Below are 25,374 nucleotides of genomic sequence, written 5' to 3'. Positions count from 1 at the left end.
GAAACCTACACTTCATTTGCATAATTGCCACAATATTTGCAGTGTTTATTAAGTGTTTATATACCGGCAATTTTATGATGTGCGGAGCCAGTTCAGAACTCTTTAATAGGGGAGATGAGAGTCCGTGTCCAAACTCTCACGATCAGGTAACATAAAGTGGTTTAAAACCCCCAAAAATATTATAAAAATTTGAATACACCCTTCAATCGTCCCTACAGCATTTACCAGAATGCTCCAAGCAATAGATCTAACCTTTTGTATTTTTGGACTTGACCCTTAGAATCCTGCTCTCCATACACTTGCATACGAATATTGGGACTTGTAAGTGAGCACCTACTGATTATTTAATGTTACAGTATTTAGTTCCATTGGTTTTTCACGTAGGTTTCTGTTACCGTCTAACAAGCACATTTATACAAAGTTTCACTGTACACATATTAGACAATGTTATATATCTATTTATCTGTGTTTTAATGATCTACATATAAGTGTCAGCAACCTACATTTAATAAGGTGCTAGGAGAGAATTGTGCATACACTTAGGAAATACTTATATTTTGAAACCTTGCTTGACTCCAGCACTGGAAAATAACCCACTAACCCTCACGGTGCTGGAGTTGTCTGGTGAGCACACACGGGGTTAACCAACTATTACAAATCCTGCCCCAATCTCTCAATTTCTTCAATAAGAAAGTCGATATCTGACTTAGTGGCCGCCGGGTTGGAGATCACCATTCGGAAAAAGTTGGCTTTATCCCCCTGAGGTTGGTATCCCACCATTGTTGTCCCTGATTCCATCATTAGAGCTTTAATTTTCGGAGCAACCTTTAAAGATAGAAAGAAATAAAAGCATGAGATATTGGGAAATGATTACCCTTTTAGTGTACAAAACCGGTCGGTGTCTATCTATCCATCCTGTATTAACCCCTGCCATCCTGTAGCTCCTGTCTGCAGTTTACCTGGATCCACTGGTGCTTTGCCTATAACATTCAGTACCGAACTTTACCGGTCTACACCTGAGCCTCCTCACTGTTGGGATTGCCTAAATCCCTGTCCCCTTAGCTCAACCTCTTGTTTTGGGGTTGAAGAACTTCCACAGTGAGTGCTCGTCGGTGATGATGGTTGTGACACCCACATTTACTTAAACTCGGTTTGTTATTCAGCCAGATATCAATGACCCAGAGCTCAATACACAAGGACACATGGCATTTCCTTAGGACAAATCACATATCTACCAACTGTCCTGGATGTGATGGGACAATGGTCTGCTCTGATTAGACATATGATTTGCTCTCAATATGATATCTTAAAAATGTGGGTGCAGAGCGAATTAGATTAAAATCATTCTGAATAATTGTTACTTGAGTTCTTTTTATCCTGTTTATTTCAGCAGGTTGTGTTACCGTGCCATGGCAAACCTACACCACAACGTAGCTAACTGCGCTCTATTCTGCTTTTCAGCTTTAATGGGAAAAAAGTCAAACGATGCCTGAGCACAGTTGTACATGTATATTCTTCCAGGGTCGCAGAAATAATAACAGATAATTCCTTAATAATTTAAACTGCACAATAACCAGAAACAAGAATGCAAATCTGATCCAATCAATAATTATCGGTATTTGATTTGCTTGATTAGTTCAGTTATTTAATTTCATGTAAGTATCCAATTCAAAATCAAATGTCTTACCCTGTGCAGATTCTGCTGCCTCTCTTCAGAGTCGGGGATACCCCTGAGACTTGGAGGGATGTACCAGAAGCAGACATTTGTGTGTTCAGGCTGAAAAGCAAAAGTCATAAAAATGTAAATGACTCAAAGAACGTTTATTTTACTTTAGGGATTCACATACTAGTAGGGAAAACCCCTTTTAAATGCTAAAATTCACCTTATTCACACATTATATGAAACCACCAAAGACTATTTTATCCAGATGTAACTGATACATATATAATAATGCATGATTAAATTACACATCATATAATTCACGATACAATTTTGTAATATTTATAATGAGTTGTCACTCCTCAATGTAAAAAAATGTACATCTGAAGTTACCTCTCCTTTGAAGACCATTTCAAATTCTTCTCGATTGTTGACCTTGGAGTACAGATACTCTGCAAGCTCCAAACATTTGTTGATCTGTGCTTCGAATCCTACCGTGCCCTGTTTGGGAATGATGCAGAGGAAGATTATTTATCACAACAACTGAGTCTGAGACAACTGCTCTGAGCAACTTGGCCTGGAAGGAACAGGGATTTTAGTCCCCCTGGCAAAGGGTAGGGCAAGGTACACTTCGGAGCAACTTGGCCTGGGGAGACCAATGGCTTCGGCGCCAGGATTCTGTAAGAGCGACTCTATTGGTTGCAGCCAGGGGGCTCATCTGGTAGCAACCAATAAAGAGTAGCTGTCCTTCATTGATGCCAGAGGAACCTCCAATAGAGTCGCTCTTACGGACCTCTAAAATCCAGGTGCCAAAGCTGCTGTTAGTGTTAACACCGTATTAACCCCTCCTAGAAAAAGGGCCGGAAAACCAAGACATTGAGCTCTGGGTAGTCTAGCCTGGGAAGTTCCACCTATGTACATATTATATAACTGTGAATATAAATAGGTATATAACTGATAAAACTAAAGAACTAATAATTAAGCAAGCCGAATATCACCTAACTTGTAAAACGACATTTATCTGAAAAACGAGAGTGTTTTAAATAACACGTGCTTACGTTTCTTTGTAAAGATGTGCCGTGATGGTAGAGTTCTTACCTTTGCTTTCCACATCAGCCAGAATTTGAAAATATCCACATGGCGTCCGCACTGTATTGCCTTATCTCCGGTGTCATATGATATGTCGTACTGCTTGTCTTGCTGAAAGAGGTACCCTGCACACATCTGATTGCAACCTTGGAGAATACCCTATGGTAAAACAACAGCATGTTTTCTCACATATAATATATACTATATATAAAATATATATGTGCATATACACCATGTATATATATATATATATATATATATATATATATATATCCAATAAAGAGTGAGTTGTAGGTGATTTAAGGAATGAAAAATGTTAGGAATTTAACATTCCTAACATTTAAGGAATGACAAAAGGGTAGGAACGCTCTTCATTATGTATGTATATGGGTCAATTTACCCCATTCTTACTTGTTAAATGAGGGTTAAAGAAAACTAACACGTCTAGCTCAGAGTGATAAAAGGGGGTTAATTGGCAAGGGCATTTGTGTGGTTACCATGGCATTCTTTCAGCAGAAACTGTGGAAATTTTAAAAATGTTGTCTCCACTGTGAGACTCTCTTCTCATTTAGTACCAGTATACCTTAATGTGTGTCAATCTTATTGTCCAATTGTATCAGTTTTAACATTATTATTAATTTTCACTGTCCCCCTATTGTAACAGCACAAGCGAATTTGCAATAATAATACAAGTTTGATTTAAATGACTTGTTTATGTAACATTGTTCAATGTTTCTGCTCACTATTTATTTACATGTATCCGTTCTGTTAACCTGTCACTTTGCGGCTTATTTGTGGTGCTCCAGATCTGTTTTGACTGTAAGGTTCTCATTTAAATGAAGCAGGTTAATAGAATCTGATAAGAGTTTTTGACCTTATCAGATAACCGGAGCCCTTAACAGACAAGGAATAAATGTCAGCTATACCATCCAATGCTGAAGCTGTGAGCAATGCATCGGCATTAAGCGAGGATTTCAAAAGGCTGCCATTGGACCAGATGTGGCCCGCAAGTCCCTTATACATGTCTAAAACACTATGTTATATATAATTAGCAATACATATCAACATAACAAGCTTTGTACTAGAATTGCTTTCTCTCCATAACCCCCCCCAGTTTAATGCCATCAGAACTCATTTATGATATTAGATATTAATCATATCTACTGGTTTTACCTTTTCCCTTAAGAGAATTGCAGAGCATTGGAGAAGAACACCCATCATTTTGTGTGGATTCCAAGTGACAGAGTCAGCTCTATGAACAAAACGTCATGAGAATATCTATTCATTTTTGCTGGAAGCTGATAACACATAGAATAATATACAGTAGCAACTCATGTATGGCTTTTCCCATTCTAAACTCATCAATGTGGGCATTCTACAGGATGTGTAACTTGGTTTGATGCAGACTATTTCCACAACTGACTGCAAAGGAGAACTATGGAAATGGTATAGTCTGTGTATCGAATGGGGGTTAGACATTTTTGAACATGTACAATTAAAGGTATATAGAATATCTGCCATTCTTGTACCCAATAGGCTGTACGCCATGTTCTAATGCAACATAGTATCAGTGTGGTGTTTGTTCTCCTTTGGCCCTATACTGTTCTATATGATACAGAATGTATTGCCATGCTTGTCTCTTATTGGCTGTACACCATGTTTGTAGTTCGCATGAGATAAAGCAGCTTTAACACGCTAGCCTAGTAATGGCTGTATGCTGTTCTAATGCAATACAAAATCTCTTGTCTCCTATAGGTTGTACATTTTTTTTATCGTGATTTCTTCCATCAGCAGTTCAAAGGCTATAATAGTCTAAATAATTTATTTTAGCTACAATATCTCTCTTTCAACTAATGGTTCATAAATATCTTTGTTTTGTCTTCTGTATCTTCATTGAAGTCCAAGAGCAGTGGTTCTCTTGAATATACAATGAAATGTTCTGTCTTGATATTCAGGCCATTTCTAACCTATATCTGAAAGTATTATGTGAGCAGTTGGCCAGATTGTGCTTCATAGCCCGGTTATGTCAAGTCCTTAAAAAAAAGTTTTTTCTAAAGCCGGGGGCATTGGAAAGCTTAAAAACAATGTGCATTTTTCATACAACATAGAAGAACTTGTTCTGATTGCGCCTTGCCTTGAGCACTCAAGTACAATGACTGTGTGACGTTTAAAGCAATAGACAATCTCTTGTTTGTATTCAGCGCAGCCTTATTTCCACAGATGTTTTTTTTTTGTTGAATTTCAGTGGGGCAAATAAAGAGGTCACATCACAGTTGGCTGCCAGGGGGAATGGAAACAGGAGTCGCATTGGGTTAATGATGTCAGCTTCTGTCTAATCAATACATACTAATGAGAATACTTGTATTAACAAGTAAGTCATCAATATAGAAATATCTATCTATCTATCTATCTATCTATCCATCTATCCATCTATCATTCCATTTTTGGGGGCCTCAGAAGCCTCTCTGGAAGTCCACCTGAAAAACAGACCCATGAAGTCCCAAAGGTTTATGCAGCTTTAGATCTTTTTCTACATTGGCCCAATATAAAATATAAAAAACTCAATTCTATCTATATTTTTACACATAATATATATCATATAGTTATAAATATAGATAAAATAGATTGGTGACTATCATGCTTGTGTACATACAGAAGCCGTTGTGGTCCTTACACACTAGCTTGCCTCCTTAAACACTCTAATCAAACATTTCTAAAGAACGCTTTACAAGTGAATGTGGTGCTTTGCAAAGGAACTTCAAAAGTTTTCTACTTATCTGGGTTTTGCATCATTCAGTTTGTTGGAATTGATTACCAATCACCATTTATCTTACGGGAATTCATTATGAAATGACAAGGGTCTCATTACACAGCAACATTCTATTTTACATGAAACAACTAAAATTGGAGCAAAAGCCATTTTTTTTAAGTGAGTACAAAGTTGATAAATATCTCCACTAGGTATGTACCTCTCTATTCCATTCAGTTTATGGCGATGTTTTCTGGACATCAGAAGTCCACCTCCCCATGCAGCCTATGGCAAAGAGAAAATAAATATTTGGTCATTCTCCAGTACATTCTAATGTAACATTGACCATAATGCAGATCGGCTACTTACATCGACATGAAGCCAAAGGTTGTACTTTTCACATACATCTGCTATTTCGTGTATTGGGTCAAATGCTCCATATACCGTTGTTCCAGCTGTCGCATTCACATAGAGTGGAACGTACCCCTGTAGCATACATATTTTAAGTTATATATACTTAGTTTAAATTAGATTGAACAATGCATATTCATATTTTGCTGCTTTTAATAAGATTCACATGTTTAGGGTACTACCCAAAAAAAGCAGTATGTGAGTATATTGATGGACTCCCACCCCAAGTGGTTTAATTCTCCATGCATTTCCCTTGGGTTCACCTTTATACTGGAATGGCCATTTTTAACTATCTTCTCTGACCCACCCCCCCCAGCTCTCCTTCCAACACACTACAGACTGAAGGTTTTTTCAGTCTATACCTAATTCAGGAGGTAGGCAAAGAAAGAGTGCTTTCATCTCAAAACAAAGGGCCAAAAAGAACCGATGGAACATACTAGAGAGCCTTCAAATCACCTACATGATGGGGGCAAGCCCTGTAAGGGTGCAGACCATAGTGGTAGCCAGGGCCGTCATGACGCTGACGAGGCAGCTCTGCCAATAGCCTGATGATGTAAGTGCGGCTGACGGCTGGATATTATGTTTTTATGCTAACGCAGTGCGTGGCTGGACATATCCAGTCATCGGCCACACACTGCAGCACCCGATCTGCTCCTCAAGGAGTCCATGGCCAGCAGCCTACCGGGCATTAGCCTGGTATGCCAGATGGCCAGTCTGGGCCTGGTGGTAGCTTTACATTTTGTAAATATGTACAAACAAATCCTGTTGTCTCTAATGTATTTTAGGAAAAATTAGACAATAGAGTTTTTTTAAGTTTTCAGTGAAATTTGAAAGACAGAACAATAAATTTGCACCTTTTGTTTAGCTTCAAGGATTTTTGCTTCCAAATCAGCCGGAATGATCTTCCCTCTGTAATTATTGTTAAAAGGAACATGTGTGAAATTAAATAAATACGGAACATGGAGATGGTTGCAGAGGGCATAATTCATTGGAATATCATTAACAGGCCATTAACATCTGACACATAGCGAGAAGCCGCACCTTCTGCACAATACAACAAATGTCATGCTCCAACGCATTGCATATAACAGAGCTGTGCGATCCTTACCTCTCATTGCATTTTACCAGGATCACGTTTTCAGTCCCAAATCCAAGCGCAGCTCCTGCTTTTTTCATGGAGTAGTGACTCTGTAAAACAGTATCAATATTTCATGGAAATCTCCAGTTTTCTTGACCCTGAAGATGTGATTTTTTTTGCAGTGTATTTGATCACAAACACATTCTTTTTTTGAGTAAAACAACGACTTTAAGATATGTCTGTAAATTATGTCATGTCACCTGCAACTGTACAAGAGAAAGCACATACATCCTCACGCAAACATCCCTTAACGCTCAACGCACATCCCATTCTCATGGCTGCTGATATCCCGAATTGGCAGGACTTATGTCCAACTATGTCCTGCAGGAGAACCAACTACCAGGAGCCCAGACAACTATGCATACAGAACCCATATTGGGTACAATGCAATAATAATAAAAGCAATATAGGTGGTGGGTTGTATAGGATGTATAGATGGTTGGCCTGCGTGCAACGTGGTGCTTGCTGTAGTTCCCTGGTGCCAGGAGCGGGGAAGTTAGTATGTTTGCATCATGTGCCATTTGTATAGGTTATTATAAGGGTAAAGTTGTCTGGTCTGACATTTATATCCATCTTTACCATGCAAATTTTTAAGAAGAAGTTATATTTGGTCAAGATATGGTACTTTCTGGTATGAAAAGTTGCTCTAAAACTGTAAATGCCTATTATAAAAGTGAGGAACACTAGGCTTTAAAGTAACTCCACCCCCTCCTGCCTATAATTTGTCCATTTCTAGCCATGCTCCTCCCCTTTTGATTCACTATGTCCATTTTTGGCCATAATCTGCCTATTTCCTCTCTATGTTCCACCCACTAAATCTATAATATAATATTAATTACATAAAATATATATTATTTCATTCTCACATTTAAAAAAATGAGAGGGAAACCTTTCTTTTGTGATCTATAAAGATCCGCTGTTATTATCCGCATTATCATTGGCTAAACTAATGCCGAATGCACATAGTGTTAGACAAATTGTCATTGGCTGACGTCATCTTAAAGTTGTAATTCAACGTACATGTTCTGAGGTAAAGATCACCAGTTTGGGGACAGCAGCCATTCCTTTGGTTTTGACTTCAGGGAAGTATTTGTAGCGCGCACACATAATACTGTACATGTTGGATATAGCTCCTCCTGGAATCAGATGGAAGATGGGGGAACATTAAGTTTATCTATCACTCTCAATAATTAAAACCCCCTTTCATTACATCTAAACCGCTGACCCTCTAGTTTCAGATTATGAGCTCTTGTTCGAACATTTCTCCTCCTATGAAATAAACTCCCCCCCCCCCTGCGCTTTGGTAAACGTCTTTAAATGTTTCTATCACATCCTCTCTCTCTCTTCTTTTCTCCAAGTGATACATATTGAATTCCCCAGTTTTCCTGATAATTTGTATCCTCCAAACCGTTTTGGATAAAACAAATATCTCCCATTGAATAAAGTCTCAAAGACTGGTCACATTTAATATCATTCCTAACATTTGAGCCAACCTTGAAAAATATATAATATTAACAAAACTTTACTTTGGGATCCAAATAATCAAAGTTTGCATCTGTCTAGCTTTCAGATTGAGAGCTTGGATAATATGCGACTCTTCTCTTCCACCAATAATGGAGACACCTTAGTAGGTCAGAGAACTTACCGGGAGAAAATATCCCATCTCCTTCCTTTTCGGACCATCCAATGATTTCACGCATTTTCCGTAGTGTGATTTGTTCCATAAGGACAAACACAGGAGCGATCTCATACGTAAACCTAAACAAGGGAAGCACAGCGTGAGCCCATGTGAGATAAATATCTTTTACTAGAAAAAAAACAACTAAATGGGGTTAAATCTAACTGCACTGCTTTGGTACCCAGGTAATATTCTGTATTTCTGTATAAGAAACATGTAATAAAAGTATGTTGGGAGCATCTAATTACTCGACTCTAAACTCAAACTTACATCTACGTATCCTGTGATTGATTTCGTTTTTTAATTTGTAAAGCAACACATCGTCCGTATGAAAAACAAAAAGGGTCTATGTCTTTACAACGAACAACACAACATAATTAGTTCCATTGAATGTCGTCTTTTAAAAACCCAAATACAATTATTTATGTAGCCTGTGCATGTAAAAACCCCCCAAGGACAACTTTGTTTCAACAATATCATTAAGTCAATATCTGTCAGGGGTAATTATAAATGATGATTTTCTAATTACCCGTGACAAAAAAACTAAAAGCAAAAGTGAAGTCAACTGGAATTTCCGCTTGACGGGAAGAGGAACCACTGAATGGAATGAGCCGTAATAGAGTGTATAAGAGAAGCGCCCTAAACATTTTGGCCCACTTTAATCACTCTTTGCTGTCTGTGGTGCTATTGCAATAGGATAGAGAATTAATTATATCACTAAAGTTGACGATATACAACATATAGTAACATGAACATAGGTTAAGACATAATGACGGAGGAAGAGCTGTTGCAAGCTTACATCCCAAGTGTTATTGGACCTTCATCTCAGCTGGTCTGAAACCATTACACATATATTGGTTTCATTCTTACGTGAGATGCCTGTACTTTAATGGTAAATTGTGCAGACCAAGCCTGATTATTGTTTTTGCAAAATTTTGATACAAGCAAAGACACAAGACATAACTTTTTTGATTCTTTAACCATGGTGGAGGTGATTTGTCACTTTTGACCCATCATAAGCATACAGAATAGACATGTGCAAGGGGAGCGTTGGATAAAATTTTAGTTTCGTTTTTGACGGCTGTTCGGATCGAACAAAATTCGGGGGGGGGCTTTTTTATTCGGAATGACATTCGCGGGGCGTTCCCAAAGGAGGAGATCACTGACACCTTCTGGACTCACCTTTCATTAAAGAAATAAAAAAATGTTCCCCTAGAGTAAGGATGGTCAAAGAGGTGCCGGTACGGACTATGCAGCAGCTTTGGGGCCAGGATTTTAAATGTCCGTACGAGCAACTCTATTGGTCGCCTGCAGGGGCCTCCACTGCCATCAACCAAAGGAGTACACCTGTATTTCATTGGTTGAAGTCAGAGGAGCCCCCTGCTTCCGGCCGACCAATAGAGTTGCGCGTACAGACTTTTAAAATCCTGGTGACGCAACTTGGCCCGGCAGAGACCACTGGTCTCCCTGCTCCAACAGTTAAAGGTCTGTACATTGACTTTATTGGTCGTTCGTACAGACTTTTAACTCGCTTCCGTTAACCCCTGCGATGCTGCATAGATAAGGTAGGCTAGCTGGGGAAGGGACCAGGGAGATTATTGGACCCATCAATCACAGCCATAACCATCAATGGGACCGGTTCTAATAAAGAACATAAATTATTATTTTGGTTTTTAAATGCTCGTCTCCAGCCTGCCTTTACATAAGCAGCCCTCATTAAAAGAGCAATACGACAGCCTCGCATACCTCATATTCATATTTAAATCTGTTTTCTTTCCAGATGATGCACAGATCAATATACAATTTCAAATGGCCAGCAGCAGTTTTGTCTGAGTGGCTGGCTACTTATTTATATCGTACAATACATTTTTCTGTCAAACATAATCAAGGTGTTTATTAGACTGAAATAAAAAGTAATGATTAAAAAGAGAGAGAAAAAAAAAAGAAAAACCTTCAAACTATGCCCTAGTTTTAGCGAAACTGCTATTTATTCAGCACTTAACACAATCTAATGGAGCATACTGAATGCTGGCAGTCCCATTTGTCTCTAATTTATTACTATAACCACGTTCTGTATTTGATTCTATAAAGAAATTCTGGCCATTTGTAACAAGGCAGCAATTTATAAATTATTTGGGTTGAGCTCTGCTGATGCACCAACATTGATAAGATCAATTAATTAAAAACTGTTCATGAACAGTCGTAAGATTAATTTAATAAATGTCACTTGACTGTGGGGCATAGAACCCATGTTGTGCCGTAACCCCCCCCACTCATACTAACACTCTTTTACTTACTTACCACTACACCACCATAATGTTTTATGGGATGCAGCTGAATGTACGGTATGTGGATCTGCAACCAAACCATGAGTGATACACATATACGTCAAGACTTTCATCTATATGGTTCGATGCTAAAGGTAACGGCCATTACAGTTACCACTTCATACTTACTATGTACCCTCTCAACCCTTTCCACCACATGGCATTCCTACACTTTCCTAAAATAATGGTAATTGCTATTTATGAGCCAACATATTGTAATAAACCGGAATAGATATTCTATATTAATACGTGTTGGTCATTGGGAGGTGGTCCAAGCAAGGATTTGCTACATACATAATGTTCTATTATCATGTCTGTGCACCATCTAAAGATTTATTTTTTCTTAAACAGAGAAATATTACTAAACAAATAGCTTAATGCCAGATGTTACAGAGAATGTATCTTGTAATACTCACATATTTGTGTTAGCAGTGGATGTCAGCCATTCACCGGCCAAACCAATAATATCCAGGCCAGTTGAAAGCTGGTTGAAGAAGCGAGGGTGACCTGAAAAACAGACATCTTGCATCACCTGATGTAAAGTTTGACAGGTGACTTCCAAACCATACGTACTTGGCCAACAACCCACAGATCTCCAAAGTCAGGAAGAGCTCAGACCCTTTTGGGGTAATAGCCCAACTGTCCAATGTCCAATTTTCTATATGGTGCAGCAGTGGAAATGGCTTCATTTCACAGGTTGTCTAAAATGTGCTATTTAACCAGGACATGGTGACTAGTAGTTTTTAAAGATTGTGTACATGTAATTGCGAACGCTAATGAATGAATCAACCCATCTAATGAAAAAAGGTATGTGTACGTCTCCCTATCATTCTGGATCATACGAATAAGCTTTGTGGAAGTTGTACCTCAAACATTACCAAATCTTTATAAAATGTAACGTCTTTTATAAAGAATGAAGCTTCTGAATACAAAGTGTCTAAGTAAAGGCTCACTGATGAATTAGAACATTTTATAAACACAATAAGACTATATGGCTTTTCTTGCCTCCCTTCAGGAACATTACTCTTAAATTATTTGTCATATAGGGCTTGGATTTAGCATATTGAGATCATTTTCATTAAGATGTAGTAGACTAGACATTATGTGTGTGGCTGCAGCAGATTATCCATAAAGAGGGAAATGAACACATGACTGTACTTTCAGGCCGGCTCCAAATGAAAGTGCACGCTTCATGGCCCACCAATAGCCGTTATATTGGAGCCTCCGGTGTATTGAAAGTAGAATCACTTTAAATCCACTGCCATTCAGCCTAATGATATGTCTCCCCTGCGATTCTTATGGGTTTGTGTTTTATGTGAATGGCAAATCTTTTTGGCAAAACGTTTAAAAAAGGAAGTTGTCTATTGCTGGAGTCAAATATTCATCTTATAATAGTATTTTATAATATGAGATGAAATATAATCAAATATGAAATAGATATCTATAAAATATAAAAGATCGTGATATACAGAATGCCTTCGCTCTGTGTTCTTGTGCAAGCGCTATTTCACCAATGAGCCAGAAGCCAGGGATCACCTACTCACAATATTACAAAAAAATACACATTATACAGCATGTGCTGAATTTTTGATAAAATCATGAAATAAAGAAATACACATGATGTGACCTGGAAGTATTACCTGTTCTCACCCCATATTTCAGGGTATCCCTACAATCCACCAAGATTTGCTCCAAAGACTCTGGATTGTCAGACAGCTCCAGATTGAAACCTTCTATCCCTTCCAAAAGCTGGTGTGGATGATGAAAGTCTAGTACTTTGGTGGATCTGTCAAATGTTTTCTTTACGTAGTTCAAGAGAATGTCGACGACCTCCAACAGGAATTGCATGGTAAACTCCTCTCCATTCTTGGCAGGCAGTAAATCTATGGAACAAATGACCAATTAATAGTGTGCCCTCACTTAATCTGAGTGCAGGAGATGGATCGCCAAGTAACGGGCATCTGCCAGGTATTAGGACCTTTATATATAACTGAGACAAGAAGACTACAAATTGTCTGGACAATCTTAAGTGTGCTATCCGTATCATCTCGATAGCTGTAGCAGTTCATCGTTTGGAATGACCCATCTTTCTCTGAGTAATCTCTTCTTGCCCCCGGTTTATGAGGTTTACTAAAACTATGCATTAAACAGCCATTTAATATTTATGTAATAATATAGCATTTTATAACTATTGTAATACCCTCCTGTTTAGAACTATTTTCAGATACTTTAATTAATGCGAGGGAATATCTCTTCTTCTTCATCATCATATTTTTAATAATAATATTATTAGTATTGATTTTTATTATTATTACTATACATTGAGTGATTTAAATAGTACCATTATATACAGTGCTACACAACTGGTAAACAGGACATAACAGGTAGTACAATGCAGATTTACAGAAACAACAGATAATGAAGGCCCTGAGTTTACAATCTAGAAATTAATTAATTAATTAATTACAATAATTCTAATTTGGTAGAATCTGAGGTCAGCATCTGGCTTTAAAATGTTATGGTTGCTTAACTATTTTAGAAATAGCGGCAAACATTTGATTATGTGAATTTGCTAACACATTCATCAACTCAATCTTCAGAGAGAAGCTTTTGATTGGTGTGTCTTTAAGAGTTTTCACAATCTATCCATAACCTATAATCTATTCTCGTAACAAACTTTCATAAATGCATAAAATAAAGCGTGTTATTATTACAATCTCTACAGATTTTACTTTCTGAAGGAAAGCTTTGGGCATCTTAATTAGGCAGAGTTTGCCCGATGGACTCTTACCTCTGGCATAAAGATTGGAGAAGTCAGTTTCAGCACGATGGAACATGGAGGAATCTTTCTCAATGTTCTCACAGACCAGAAGGTTCTTTGAAGATTGTCTCTCTTTGAAGGAGCTCACATTCCTGCTTTTGTCTTCCAAACTGTTGTTCCTTTGCAGGAAACCTATATTGTTAAAATGAGAGCAAGTCAATGCTATGGACTTCTCGCCGTTCAGCATGGTGCGATATCAAGCTTACAACAATATGTGAAGTCAAAGATTATTCCACAAACTACTAGTAAAAAGGACAGCAGAAGGACTATTTATGGTCAGTATCTAGTCCCAGGAGGACGAGCTCAAAGTGACATCAGCTAAAAATAAGGGTGATAGGAATCCAGCCATGCAAGAAAAAAATGACTCTCCATTATTTGATGCGGTGCTAAATTCTTATTAAGTTGATCAGACAGATTCCACTTCGCTAGTCAGCTACTGGGAAGCAGTTCGGGATGAATCAATTCTATTACAGCCCGGAGGCAAAGTTTATGGACCTAGCAGCCAGATAGGGGGTGAAGTGATGTATGATTAATGAGACAGCCACTTTCACTTGATATCCTGTTGCTAACTCCTAAAGAATAAACAATAAAACATAAGTTTACAGTGTTCCATAACTACCTAAATAAGAACCATGACCTTATTTTACATCCTCCCCTATAGAAAATACACAATCACAATATGTGTTACTTGATATAAGGACTGTGCAATTCCATGCATTGCTAGTAAAAGTTACAGCACCAGAAGGTTAAATGATATCCAATTATCAGTAATATTATTCTTTATAAAAATCCTTCTATTGTCGCATTATGTTTGGTGCTAATTCATATTTCAATGAAAAGCAAATAAAAGAAAATAATTTTCTTTATCATGTTAGTATGAACATGTTTAACTATTACAGAATAGAAGAATATTACAAGTGTGTTAAATAATTGAGTATTAAACACCCTGACGTAGTCTCTAGGAAAATTATGCTAATTGTAATTCTAGTAAATTGATCATGCTTGATACCTAAGGATGCCACTGTGTCAATATTCTGTTGACCTTGAACATGTCACATTGCCCTTCACAGGCTGTAACTATAAAAATGTGATTACGGCTCCCACTCGACAGGGACGTCTAATTCCTCTCACCTATTGTCTGCTGCTCTACAATCATTGCAATCCCATTCAGACCCATTAGGTGACCTCCCACCTTCTGGACGGAGATCTGCCCGGAATAATGTAACATGCAGTTACTAGGCAACCAAATGAAGATAATATTCTCCTTTTTTTTACTATCTAAACCACACACCGTGACATGGTGATTCACATTAAGAAAATTAATTGAATTGCACATTAAAAGCATATGTTAATTTACTAAGTATCCTGCAGCTACATTCCTCTGTATCCATGGAAACAGTTCTCTGCAAAGTACATATGTGTGTTCATGTTATTATGTTACTACATACAAAATAATGTAACATATATAGCATATATATATATATATATGTATACCTGTGTGTGTATATATATATATACCCTGTATTATATATTGACCAATTACCTTACATTCATTCTCATTCTCTCTTCATTCATCCATTCTCACTGACATTCACAAACTTACAGCTGTCTTTTTACTCCATTGTTTTGTGCATATCCCCACATGGGTACATGGAGTGTAAAGACACATTTCTATAAAGATATGTGTTTGCAAGGGCAATCTTTAGCCCATATAAATTGGCCCATTATACAGAAGCCAGAGACCGCCCTTACGAAAAAATTACTGCAGTTTTTCTGAAGTAATACTGCTGTTTTTTGGACATGAAAAAACTGCAATACTGCACTTTTAGTGCAGTATTACTGCACATTTACTGCAGTTGTACTGCATTTGTACTTCACTGTACTGCAGTTGTACTGCAGTTATTTTTGTACGGAAGTATAAATGCAATAAAGCTGCAGTACATTAAAGTACAACTGTAGGTTTGCAATATAAAAAAAAAAGTGCAGTAAATGTGCAGTAAAACCGCAGTACCTTGAAGTACAAATGCAGTACAACTGCAGTAAATGTGCAGTAATACTGCACTAAAAGTGCAGTATTGCAGTTTTTTCATGTCCAAAAAACAGCAGTATTACTTCAGAAAAACTGCAGTAATTTTTCGTAAGGGCGCAGTTGGAACACAACTCTGTATTGTAACCAACATAGCATCACCTATAATACACATCATGTAGAGCCCACCAAGAAACAGAAGAAGGATCCAGTACTGGAACAAATTTCCTATTCAGGAATAAAAAGCCCTAGAACCCAACTACCCATTGACCCTTTGTACCACCTTGTACCTGAGTAATAAAATGATTGAGTTGCCACTATTGACTAGATGTTGCATGCAATCTTGATGCCAATATAATTAAGGTTATTATATTGCTAATATATTAAGGATATTCATCAAGAAAGATCCCAGGTATTCATACTGTGTAAGGCAGTTGTTTGAGCGAGCCTTCTTGTTTTATTCTGCCCCTTTAAAAATACTGTAGTTCTAGTACATAATTACAGTTAGGTGAAGGGTCTTCCTATGCTTGAGGAAAGGTTAAAAATGCCCTTTACTTAAAAATTGCTTGCAGGCATTTACACATTTTACTGGATTTCTGTGCAGATTTTCAGGTTGACCTTTAGCAAATATGTTATGACACATTTGCTGTTGATGAAGGACACTTAGGGACTTGTATGTCAAGCTGATTGTGATTAAATGCCAGACCCAGATAAAAAACATGAAAGCAGATTATATATTGATTGCATTTACCATAAAAGCATATAGGTCCACATTGGATTCACTGTTACATAGGACTAAAACTGTCCATCTCCTCCCTGAATGCAGATATTATGTCCAATTCTGGAAAAACATCCCTAGACTTGGCTAGTATATTGAACAATATGATGATGTCTCCTCTTTCTGGATGATCTTACTTGTCCTAGGTCATAGACAAAAGGATCAGTGGAGGTTGCCTGTCCTGTTTCATCAGTTTCATTTTTGTAGGCGTTTCGATTCAATGTATTATTTAATTATGAATACATTTTTTTTCTAAATATAGAACAATATTAATGATTTCCTTTTAAGGAATGTGGTTCAAAAATGTATTCTTGATGTAGATTTTATTGCAAGAGGGTCAGCTTATTGTCATGTCTTACTACTCCATCTGTAGCAAATGTTCAACCATCAACAGTTCCTGGCATCTGCTTCATAAGGGTTTTTTTGCCTTCCTCTGGATCAACACAGTAGGGACACAATATGTATATAGGTTGAACTTGATGGACTTTGGTCTTTTTTCAACCTTATGAACTATGTTACTATGTTACTATGTTGCCTTCAATAGCAGCCCCTGGTACTTGTCTAGTCTTCCTAAGGTAAACTATTCCTGCCTATGCAACCCCTTTTAATGAATGTTACTGGGCAATACCCATCACTTTGCATACAAAAGATAAGACCATATGGAACATTGGAGGAAAATGTATCTGTGATAATAATTCAACATAAAGTATACTAATTATGCCCCTAAGTAACAGGTAGCGGTCTCTGATTTGGTAAAAACTCCAGGTGGGCCCTACCAGATTACCGAACAATATATGACATGATAAAGACATAATGATCTCTCTACAAGGTAGGGATTTAATTCTTTATTACAAGAAAATGCATACAATTAAATATTGAATGAGAACTGGAATTCCATTTTTAATTGTTAATATGGACCCATTCATTCATCCATTCATTCACTTTCTGCACTTTTCTCTTAAAGGATCTTAATGCTTATGTGTGGATTTTCAATGAAGCAAATTCTGATTGCTCTGTAAAGTCGAATGGACTAATTGCAGCCCAACAACAGCAAAGCAGATCCACGTGTTATGGACACTTTAGTGTCATTGTATTGTTGCACGCATATGTACGTTTCCATCAAATGCTTGACACCTTTTCAATACAAAACTAAATGTTCGTGAAGGACACAAACAACTCAGGGAAAAAAATACATTAAAAGCACTGAAATGGTTAAATGAAAATGTTTTGTCCCAATACACAGATGCAGATGTAGGTCAGTTCCTGTGGTCTACCTGGTGCCGTGCTACAACCTCCAGTCCAGCCAGCCAATGGTTAGATAGACAATGCATTATGAGGCATGAAAGAACACAGGACTAGGTTTTCTATAAAGGAGAATAGGTCAGGTGTGTCATTTTCACAGGTACAGCTGGAGGTGAATAAATACTAGTTCCATCCAATACCACTCTGCCTCACCCAAAAAATAATGAGGCTAGAAGGTGGAGAAATAAGCAGGAACATAACATTTGTGCAACTCTGATTGAACCCTTAGCTCTTTTTTTAAATTAGTATGGTCTTTATATTTAATCTTGATTCATTGTGCATTAGTGCTGAAAGAGTTACTGTTGAACATGCTTTATCCATGCTTTATCCAGTGATGTATTTGGGGTCTTTATTGACACCCACCTTCCAAGGAAATGTCTCTTTTTTGAAAGACCCTGTGTGCTTTCTCACTGAGAGTTTTCCTTACTCCATCACATAGACTGTTACGTTTCATATGCTCACCCCCACTGTGCTCAGTCTACATTGTGCACTCCCCAGCTGAGTGTATATTCATCCTTTGAGTGTGCCAGTGATCCAGCACTTCCCCAGTAAGTCTGCTCTCTCCCTATTTTAGGATGGCTACCATAAAGTGCAATCTGCTCTCCATGTGCAGTGGTGCATTAATGTATCCATTCTGCTTGCCCTACTAAATTAAAAAAAGATAATGGGAAAAAAACCCAGGCTACAGACAGTAGAAGGGCTGTTAACAAAATGGTCTATCAAACCCATCCCAGATGGTATTTATAAACCCCACAAAATTCACTGTTACAATCACATCTCCTGAACCATCATGTTAAATGCTGAAAGGATACTTATTTCCAATCACATCTATTTGGTTGCTACCACCACTTTGATTCAGTGTTTCCAGTGTAATATGTTCTAAATATGATTTACAAAGGTAACATGGAAATATGCGTGCAAATGATCTTTTCTATAAAACCTAAAGTCAGTCTGTGCTAGGTTTCTAAAGATGTGGGACTTAAATGGTTAAATGCTGTATGTGATCAGGAGGTCCTTTTCAAATCCTATCTCTCCAAACCAGATCTTCTATAATGGGCTTCTCATTAATCTTAGTTTCCAGAGGATCAGTGTTTTGTAGGCAGATAAGCTTCAACAGTTTTGACACATTGAACAGAGGGGTAAATCTGGTGCCTCCACAGCCATCCACATCCTTCAGGGACAATCAAATCAATGGGGCAATTAATAACATTAACCCTTTCCAGTTGCAAGACCCCCATCATTTCCCTATTTGAGCACGTTTAGCAAACATCATATTTTTCATTCCCCCTATGAACCTGTTCTCAGAAATTGAGCAGAATATTAAAAAAGAAATATTTTCGTAGAAATAAGCAGTATTTTTGTAGCTGTGATATATGATTCATCTGATCATCAAGTATAAGGTTAAATAATTTGTTCCTACACATTAAAAACACATAACTGTGCTCTTACTTACTATATTTTGCTACATTGGTTACATTATTAAGGTTTAATAAAAATATAAAATGGTGATGAATCGTTTTATTGTGGAAGCAGTATTTTCACATTAAACCGAATATAGATATATAGCCTATTGATAATTGTGAAAACTAGATACTGGAAGGGACTTAATAAATGGGAATTCACTTATCTGAAACATAACAGGTTAATTTAACATGTTTAATAGTAATGTTATTAATGATCACACTTTAAATAATAGTTGTATGTATAAGTGGCATTGTCATATTAATTAATTTAATTAAATCTATTTAATTAATCTCCAAATGTGATATTTTTATTCTGTAACCATGCCAAAAATAATAATTAAACTTTTTACATTGTGACTATTAATGTAGATGTTTCTAACCTGTCTGAAACAAACATATGTTCAACAAAATGCAATTTTCCTGAATTTCAAGTAGGACTTATTGAAATATACAATTAATTTGGAATTTAGAATTAAATATAAATTTTAAAAAGACAAGACCTCAATAATAAATATGCCTTTAATGTGGAATTTTTAGAAATCTAGTAAAATTCGTTCTACTGGCTAGGTGTTCTGAGTCATGAATATATACATATATATTTGTAACATATATACATACAAGTTAGAATTTTAGATTACATTTTAAATTAATTAATTAAATAAACAAACGTAGTCAATTAGATTAGATTTTATATTAACGATATAATCGATTTCATGATTCCATTCTTATATGCAAAAATGAACAAAAAATAACAGCAGGGTCTTTAAAGTATCACTTTTTGAAATATTGCATATTGTTTCCACAAGGGGGCGCTGTAGTTTAATTTTAAAATTGCCTTCAAATTTACAGAGATTATTCTTCCCTGAATATGGTGTATTTCAGTCTATGTGATTAATTGCATTAGATCCTTAGAACATTAATGATTTTGTTCAGTACAATATTCGGTATTTCACAACTAATTCTGCCTCTGCCTGCCTCACATAAGTAATACTTTGAGATGATAATACATTGAGATAAGTGATGTTTAATTGGTGACACAAGCGGGTATTTCCATAAACCGGTAATACATTCCAGTGGGTTTTGCACCTACCGCATATCTTCAGTCCCAGTTTCTTGGTGCATCCATGTGCCACATCACACCAAGTGTCATAGGCTACAAAGAAACACAAGGAATTGAAATGACGCAAAAATAATGGATGCAATTACAATTTATTACAAATCCCAAACCAAAAATAATTATGTATGATTGCTGTCATATGCTATAATAATAAAAATATGCGTTATAACAATAAAACTTTTTTTATTTTTCATTACTAATGCTACTACAACTACTATTATTCCCACTACTACTAGTAGTAGTTTTTGCATTTACTACTAGTTATAACAATTATCACAATGGTGATAATACTCATAATACTACTATTAATAATATTAGCAATAATAATAAACAATAATAATAATAATAATAAAAATAATAATACTAATAACAATACTAATAATAATATTAAGAACAATATATATAGAATAGTATTATTTATACGAATATGCAAGAGTCATAAAATTGAAGTACTCTGGGTACCGGATTAATAACATAAAACAAAAGCCTTTCGGTTTCGTATATTTCGTGTCCATCCCGTATAATTGGAATCTATTCCAGTAGCTGTCATGGTCGGAGCATGTTTAGTATTGTTACACATTTTATCACACGATGTATAGTTTAGGGGCGATCTGTCACACACTGCTGCCTGGGGCTAGACTCTGCTGCTGGGGGCAGGGGGAATATATATGTATGTATGTATATATATATATATATATATATATATATATATATATATATATATATATATATATATATATATATATATAGATATATTCGTTTTGCTTAGATATGGATAGATAGAAAGATAGATGATAGATAGATGGATAGATAGATATGAAACGTAGCCTATAACCCAATTGGTGAGATCCTTCTGGACCCATGGCTGTATGCAATAATTGGTAATAATATGAGTTTCAGGAGCTGCCATGGAATGGGGCCATGAAGAATTGCAAGAATTAATTGACTGAGAAATCGGAATTATCTGCCTGGTCGGGATCTCTCGGTTACGGCGGAATAGGCTGGGGGATGACATTCTGGGAACACATCTGAGCCCCACCTCGGACCCTCTATCTTTCCAATAAGCCCCAGGGTAACCCCTTCCCTGCCAGCCCGTACAGGACACCTGGCTGCAGGGAATTAAAGGACTCGATGAGATCAAATAGATTTACTGAATAACTCCCTTTTTCGATTGTATTCGTATGAAATATTTTTTTAATTTAAAGGACTATTTAATTCAACTAATATTCATTTTATGTTCAATAAGCATGTTATATACCTGAGAATGTTACATTATTGATATAAAGATAAAATGTAAAATGTGTAGAATATCCCAGACATCGAGATTATCAACCGAAACTGAACATATTACCCCATTACCTGCTACTCTCTCCTCTCGGTGAAAACACCCTACTCTCCAAATGTACCCACTCCGCCTTTTCTTTTATTAACCCCCCACATCACCCCCCAGTCTGCTGTCTTGTACTCTCTCCTCTTTTCTCTCTTTTTCCCTTTTCTCTCTCTCTCCCTCTCATCTCTCTATCTCTCCCTCTCTCCTAAATGCTTTGTGCTTGTGCCAAGCATTACAGATCATTGTAATGAATGCACTTTCCTCGGATCCCCTCTGTTACCTCTGAGAAGCCCCTACAGACAGACAGCAGGGTTATTTAAAGAAGCCGTCTCTTTTAATGTTATGCATGTCTTTGGAAAATACAGCACAATAGATTATCCGAACTGCCCATTGCTATCGATCCCCCGTGTTAGTCGCTCGTCATTATCTTTTCAATTTGCCCTTTCATGCCATTCCTTCCCTCTGATTTTATCTGGACTCTCCCACGGTGACCATATCCACGGCACAAATATATGAAATATATGCATGGGTATATATATATATATATATATATATATATATATATATATATATACAGACATATATATACATACAGACATATATATCTACACACACATATAAATACGGTATATATCCACACGCATACATACATATATATATATATATATATATACTGAATCTATAATGTAATATCCCTTTTTATATTATGATTTTAACAAAGGTAACAGAGTACTCTCTTATACACTAATATTAGTGAGGTAACTGCCAGTGGGAACAATACATTATATGATCTATTTCATCTGCTTTATCCTAGAAACAAAACTCACATTTGAACCCAGACCAGAACAAGACTGTAAACACAGAAGCACCTGGTCTTCCACAAAAGAAGTTACTCTGTTATTGTACAGCTAAAGCCCTTATACAATACATAGTGTTTGTTTTGTTATTGGGTGTGTTCTCTTTTGTATGCCTGGGTTTTATTCTATTTGTTCTATGCCCAGCTGGATATATTATATATTATATATATAATAATAAATATAATCTATAATATTACCCTCCATGTGGATGGCATTATTATGTGTATTACACTATTGAACTTATAATAATGTAAATAATGATATTGTAAATTAATAATTTTAATTGTAGTAGGGCTCCTGTGGCAGGCTCCCCCAAGGAGTGCCATGTTAAATATTTTCCAACATTGACTCTTATTTGGTGAGTTATGTTTGAAGTGGAGCGGATTCTGTAGTAGAGTAAGAACTAGGACACCAATATTAATATACACGTAGAACCGTGATAATAATATAACCGTGTCGGCTAATCTTACGTTTGAGAAAACTAAGTAACTAGAGGATCACTTAACTTGATAATATATAAAATGACGTCAATGGCGTCATAGCTGCCATGTACCTTGCCCCTTTAAAAAAAAAGGCATGTAGCAGGTGTTTTTCGATAAATCTACGTATTGTACAGTTTCACATCATGTACGTTGTGCTTTTTTTAAATTAGATCATCAGTCCTGGAGTAATCATTTAGATTAATCATCTGGAGATCATTTGGAATTTAACAGAAAACGAAAAGGTTACAGAGGTCACCAACTTAAATGTAAATATATCATAAAATAAATATTTAGGGACATTAAAGCACACACTCTAAGCAATAAAACAAAACAGAGGTAATTCAATGCTCTACAACTATCCTAATGGAGATAAAACAAAGAGGATAAAAGCAGGCAGGTGTGTGGGGAGGTGGCTCCAGAGGAGGGAGGCTGCAATTAGAGGACTGGCAGGGGCTAGAAGGCTGTGAGGATCACATGAGAAGCCCAGGGACAGAGGTCTGAAGAGTAGATAGATAGCATTCCATATATATATATATATATATATCCCCACACAGTATATATATATATATATATATATATATATATATATATATATATATATATATATATATATATATATATATAGTAAACCATATATACCATCACTAGCCTTGGGGTCACTCAATGGCATTTAATCTAACTACCCAAATATATACAATTATGATTAATCCTTTCAGTGTCAGTGCTTTCAATATACAGTTCCCTCCTCTGCTAAGTCTAAGATATATGCATTTGCTCCTACATGGAGTCATACCTTAGGCATTATGAAAATGACACATAAACATTAACCCTCGATAGACCAAGTTATTAAAACTGGAGGATACACATGAATTACCCCCATTGTCGTGTTATTGTCTATCACAGTAAATGTCATTGAATAGAAGGAACTGGAAGAACATTTTTTTTTGCCTGGGTCATTTATGTCCCTTAGTTAATGTTGCCTGATGGCAAAAACTGACCTATATTGAGTCACATCATGTCATTGTTTAAGGCAGTTTGATGTTCTCTGACATGATCTCTGGTGATGGTGGGGAAAGAAAAGAACCTAAGCCTGTGTCTATCAGAATTCTCCATCCCTCCATCCCATTCACTTTCCATAATCACAATAATAGCTCTTTCAAGCTTCAAAGCTCCCAGAACTTGTGGGGTAAGACTGGCTGCCTGCCTTATTCTCTCTGCCTCTCTGCTCGTTGTCTCTGCTGATTATGTCATCTACATCCCATTTTTATTTATTTCATTTTCCCCTTCTTTTGGATCGACTTAAATACATCAGATTGCCAGGCAGTGCAGGCACTGTGTTTAACCCCTTCACACCCCTCTCTAGACAATAGCAGACCTCAAACACATAGCAATTACATCCTGAATAGCTGCAATTATCCCCAAAATGCAGGCTGATTAGAGGTTGTTCTAAATCTCCAAAGTGTAAGAGTAACGAATTCAAACTGCGTCTGATAAAAACGCTAAAAATCCCCCATAATATATCTAATTCGAAGTACATCATGCTGTAAACATCATATCTCACAAATATCCATAGACAGTTTATTATTAAGTGGGACAGGTGTGTGAGCATGAGATAAATGTTCAAAATGACACAAACACACATTTAATCAGACAAATGCAAATATATTCCTACTTGTGGGTCGTAAATTGGTTGGGTTGGTGTCCTGGTTGGCACTAGAAGAAGGTGGGGAAGAAGATGCCATCTCTCCAGTGAAGCAATCCTTTAGGTTGATGGTCTTCTCAGGTGCTCAGAATCGTTTCCTCCTGGTCAAGGTGTGTTGATCCACCTCAAATAAAGAATGATTGCACTTTTAGAGCAGAAGATCTCAGACTGTGGACACCACCAGCCCTCCTGAACTGGAATGACACACTATAGCTCAGCAGCAACCATCAGAATCCAGAACATGTTCTCAACACTTCCTTTTGATTCCAAGTCAAGAAGAACATCTCTGTAGCTTGTTAGGCAGGAGAGAGACACTGGTAGTTTTATGGAGAAGGGTAACAAGGGGGCTCAGTCTGGAAACCAGAGAGTGAAATTATTGTCTTATTTGTGTCTTAGCTCTCTCTCTCTCTCTGCCCTGTGTGGAATAAACCGTATCAGTAGACC

The 25,374-nt window shown here is 36.8% G+C and overlaps 1 protein-coding gene across 3 annotated transcripts; it reads right to left on the bottom strand.

Moving 5' to 3' along the window:
- Positions 1-651: 651 nt before the first annotated feature.
- On the bottom strand, positions 652-24,970 carry LOC149285947 (glutamate decarboxylase 1). 3 transcript variants are annotated; one of them, XM_089494746.1, is made up of 16 exons: positions 24,901-24,970; positions 20,533-20,595; positions 13,844-14,005; positions 12,693-12,935; positions 11,469-11,559; positions 8,693-8,805; positions 8,068-8,183; positions 7,018-7,097; positions 6,764-6,818; positions 5,868-5,984; positions 5,719-5,783; positions 3,923-4,001; positions 2,759-2,908; positions 2,054-2,161; positions 1,688-1,777; positions 652-825 (listed from the first exon to the last, which is right to left on the bottom strand). In XM_089494746.1, exons 1-16 carry the CDS (start codon positions 24,968-24,970, stop codon positions 652-654), a joined length of 1,776 nt encoding a protein of 591 aa, XP_089350872.1. The 3 variants fall into 3 exon arrangements, with proteins under 3 accessions (XP_089350872.1, XP_089350873.1, XP_089350874.1); XM_089494747.1 differs by lacking the exon at positions 2,054-2,161; XM_089494748.1 differs by lacking the exon at positions 5,868-5,984.
- Between the last annotated feature and the right edge of the window lie 404 nt (positions 24,971-25,374).

Source organism: Sceloporus occidentalis, unplaced genomic scaffold (genome assembly GCF_023333645.1).
Source record: "Sceloporus occidentalis isolate IW3139 unplaced genomic scaffold, rSceOcc1.0.p SCAF_74, whole genome shotgun sequence".
Classification (NCBI taxonomy): Eukaryota; Metazoa; Chordata; class Lepidosauria; order Squamata; family Phrynosomatidae; genus Sceloporus; species Sceloporus occidentalis.
This window is presented reverse-complemented; position numbering and strand designations above follow the sequence as displayed.